This window comes from Ipomoea triloba, chromosome 15 (genome assembly GCF_003576645.1).
Source record: "Ipomoea triloba cultivar NCNSP0323 chromosome 15, ASM357664v1".
NCBI lineage: Eukaryota > Viridiplantae > Streptophyta > Magnoliopsida > Solanales > Convolvulaceae > Ipomoea > Ipomoea triloba.
The window spans coordinates 5,588,881-5,592,460 of NC_044930.1; the positions used below are offsets into that span (position 1 = coordinate 5,588,881).

At 38.0% G+C, this 3,580-nt stretch overlaps 1 protein-coding gene across 1 annotated transcript in view; it reads left to right on the plus strand.

The window, feature by feature from the left end:
* Positions 1-2,937, plus strand: part of LOC116007019 (O-fucosyltransferase 19-like) — a 3,962-nt gene extending 1,025 nt beyond the window's left edge. The window contains exons 2-8 of the mRNA XM_031247580.1: positions 696-768; positions 854-924; positions 1,011-1,099; positions 1,187-1,319; positions 1,402-1,634; positions 1,720-2,196; positions 2,278-2,937. Coding sequence (XP_031103440.1) covers positions 696-768; positions 854-924; positions 1,011-1,099; positions 1,187-1,319; positions 1,402-1,634; positions 1,720-2,196; positions 2,278-2,542 — 1,341 coding nt within the window. The 3' untranslated portion in view covers positions 2,543-2,937. The remainder of the gene's footprint in view (positions 1-695; positions 769-853; positions 925-1,010; positions 1,100-1,186; positions 1,320-1,401; positions 1,635-1,719; positions 2,197-2,277) is intronic.
* The last annotated feature ends 643 nt before the right edge of the window (positions 2,938-3,580 follow it).

Consider the following 3,580-nt stretch of genomic DNA (forward strand, 5'->3'; position numbering starts at 1 on the left):
GGGGGGGGGGGGGGGGGGGGGGGGGGGGGGGTGGGGTCTGAGAATTTTTATTTTTTTATATAATTTTTCTGTTTAATTTTTGTTGAGTATAGAATTTTCGGGATCCAATTTACCGGTGACAGTTAGGCGGAATTGCGCGTTTGTGTTTTGAGCTGCCTGCCTGGGTTTTAGTGGGTGGCAATAAACTCGCTGAGTCGCAGTCGCTCTTTGACTCGCTGACTTTACTAATAATCTAATTTATTTGCTTAGAATCTATTTAATTTAGTTAATTGTTTTTAAACTTATAGTTAGTGAGGCGTGTTAAATTTGGAATGTTTCATATTACGTATTTCATTTATTTATTTATTTAATTAAATTTATAGTGGTATTGATCAATATCCATGCTATTAATAAATACTAAAATTTATATCACTTGTACAAGGTACTTAGTTTAGTGTATGTAGGCAGTTTGAGCTTGAATCAGCCTATAACCACCATTAGGTGCATGTAACGTTTTTCAAACTTAGTTTTAATTACAATTAATAGGAGGTGTATTGTAGAAGAAGATTATGTTGCCAACTTTTATGGTACATATTTTGACAGTGAAAGTGTGATTACATATTTTGTAATTCTTGGTTATTTAGAGGCAGAGAACATTCTGATGAACTATGGTTATTGAGAGGAGCTCACCATTTTTTTAATGTGATTTTTAACAGGTTCCAGAAATATGGAAGAAAGCAAATAGTGATAACTATTATCAATGCATTACTCGACCAAAGAATAGAATAAGTGTGTAATGGTTCTCTGGTTTTTGGAATTCCAGTTTTGTTTGGCACATGAATAGGCTTTTAATAGAGAATTGTTGTTGGTTCAGGGACAGGGACTGCAACAAATGGCTATATCTTAGTTCATGCTAATGGAGGATTGAATCAAATGAAAGCAGGGGTAAGTGAATTTAGTCTCTCTTTTCCATTTTTTTGGGCAAATGCAAGCTGAATCTTTGTGCTAACTTTGGGTAATAATTACTTCAGATATGTGACATGGTTGCTATAGCTAAAATCATGAATGCCACCCTGGTTCTTCCTTCTCTTGATCACGACTCGTTCTGGACGGATCCTAGGTAATTCTTTAGTCCTTGCAGTTAGTTGAGGCCTTTTTAGTATTTTTCAGCATTTTGGGTTCTAAGTTTTTGCATTTGTTTTTATAGTGGTTTCAAGGATATATTTGATTGGAAGCATTTCATTGAGGTTTTGAGAGATGATATTGAGATAGTAGAATCTTTGCCACCAAAATATGCAAAAGTGAAGCCTCTGTCAAAGGCACCTGTGTCCTGGTCAAAGGTCTGTAAACAGAAACCTAAAAAGCTTTGAAGCCATATCTTTCTTCTTATGAGTGTTGGAGCTGAAATTCTTTTTTCTGCAGGCTAGTTACTATAGAAAGGAGATTATTCCTATACTGAAGAAGCATAAAGTCATCAAGTTTACCCACACCGATTCGAGGCTTGCAAACAACGGGCTAGCCTCCTCTATCCAGAGGCTTCGCTGTCGGGCAAACTATGAGGCTCTTAAATACAGCCCTGAGATTGAGGAGTTTGGGAAGAGGTTGGTGGATAGATTGAGGGATAATGGCGAGCCGTATATTGCACTTCATCTAAGGTATAATTACTATGGTCACTATTGGCTGGATTCTGAATTTTGTGTTTTATGGACTAAAACTTAGCCTGATTGTGTATATGTGCAGATATGAAAAGGACATGCTTGCATTCACAGGCTGTAGCCACAATCTAACAGCAGCAGAGGCCGAGGAACTTCGCGTGATGAGATATAATGTGAAGCACTGGAAAGAGAAGGAAATAGACAGCAAAGCAAAGAGACTGGTTGGGGGCTGCCCTATGACACCAAGGGAAGCTGCTTTGTTTTTGAAGGCAATGGGGTACCCTTCCACTACAAGAATATACATTGTTGCAGGGGAAATATATGGTAATAGCAGCATGGATGCGTTCCGTTTAGAGTATCCTAACGTCTTCTCTCACTCGACGCTAGCAACAGAAGAAGAATTGGGAGCTTATAAGCAGTACCAGAACCGTCTGGCCGCCTTAGATTACATTTTGGCACTTGAAAGTGATTTGTTTGTTTATACATATGATGGAAACATGGCTAAGGCAGTGCAGGGGCATAGGAGGTTTGAAGGTTTTCGAAAGACGATCAGCCCCGACAGGTTTGTTGCCTCTCAGTCCTCAACTTCTTGTGCTTATTCACTCAATCAGTCTATAATCTCTGTGTTTTTGTTTGTTTTCAGAGCCAGTTTTGTAACACTGATAGATTTCTTGGACAAGGGTGCTATAACTTGGGAAGAATTTTCCACAGAGGTAAAATCTTTACATTCCAACAGGCTTGGAGCCCCTTACCTTAGACAAATCGGAGAGTCACCAAGATTAGAGGAGAACTTCTATGCGAATCCTTTTCCGGGTTGTATATGTGATAGATCTCAGGACCAAGCTAGCAAGCAGAGGTCTGAGATCATCAAGCCAAGCTTAGAGGTTAACTTTGCTGCACAAAGATAGGGTTTAGTCATAGGTTGTAAGACACACAAACACTTACACTGCCAACATTAGTGGGTGGATGAAAGAATTGTTCTTTCTTCATGGCACTGTGATATCCAGACAGGAAAAAGAACACATATAAAGATGGAGGTTGCATGTCAATGGGATTTTGCCTAAGGATGGAAACATGGCAAAACAGATCGATCAAATTGGATGCAAAGAAAAGCTGGTTTACAAGGCTCTGATAGGTAGCTTCTGTCAGAGATGCAGGGGCTATTGCTTGGATAGTGAAATCTTTATTCTTTGATTTTTTTTTTTTGTTGCCACTTATAGATATTTATTATGAAAGATAGGTTCTTTACGGATCGGAATGTATCAAGGTTTGAAAATCATAAAAGTCCATGATTGCAAATGAATTCTTCTGCAGATCTCAGTCAATAAATTCGAATGTAGTCACAGGTCACTAAAAATCCAGCACAACATTTGCAGGATATTGAAATCAGCCCAAACCTTACTTTGGAAAATCTTCTGGTTTCTAGCATACCATACTGCCCACCAAGCTGCCAATATCATCCATCAACCCCCTTCTTTAATAACGAATACCAGAAATTGCCAAAGACCTTGTGGTCTAGTGGCACCCGATGTCCCAGTTTACACTCCACATGGATGATGGGAGTAGGTTCAAGCCTCAGTGGAGGCAATGAATTCTACTACAAATAATAACTAGAATAAAAACACTACTCCTATGTTTAGTAACTCATTGCAAAATATACATTTTGTTTTTGTTTTTAAATAATATTTATTATAACAATTAAATTCTACTTGTGCCCAACAAGATTACATATATCCCCACCACAACGGGTAGTAAAATATTTGCATGATAGTATGATATTGGTAATTAATGTGGGTGTGGAAATTTTTTTAAATCACGTTTTTAAGGTGCGTAGTTTGTGTAATTAAGGTGCGCCATTGAAATGTATCGAGGTTTCAAAATAATTAGTCATTCTTATGCACAACTACTCACTCACTAGAAATCGAACAAATCATTTACACAAGAAT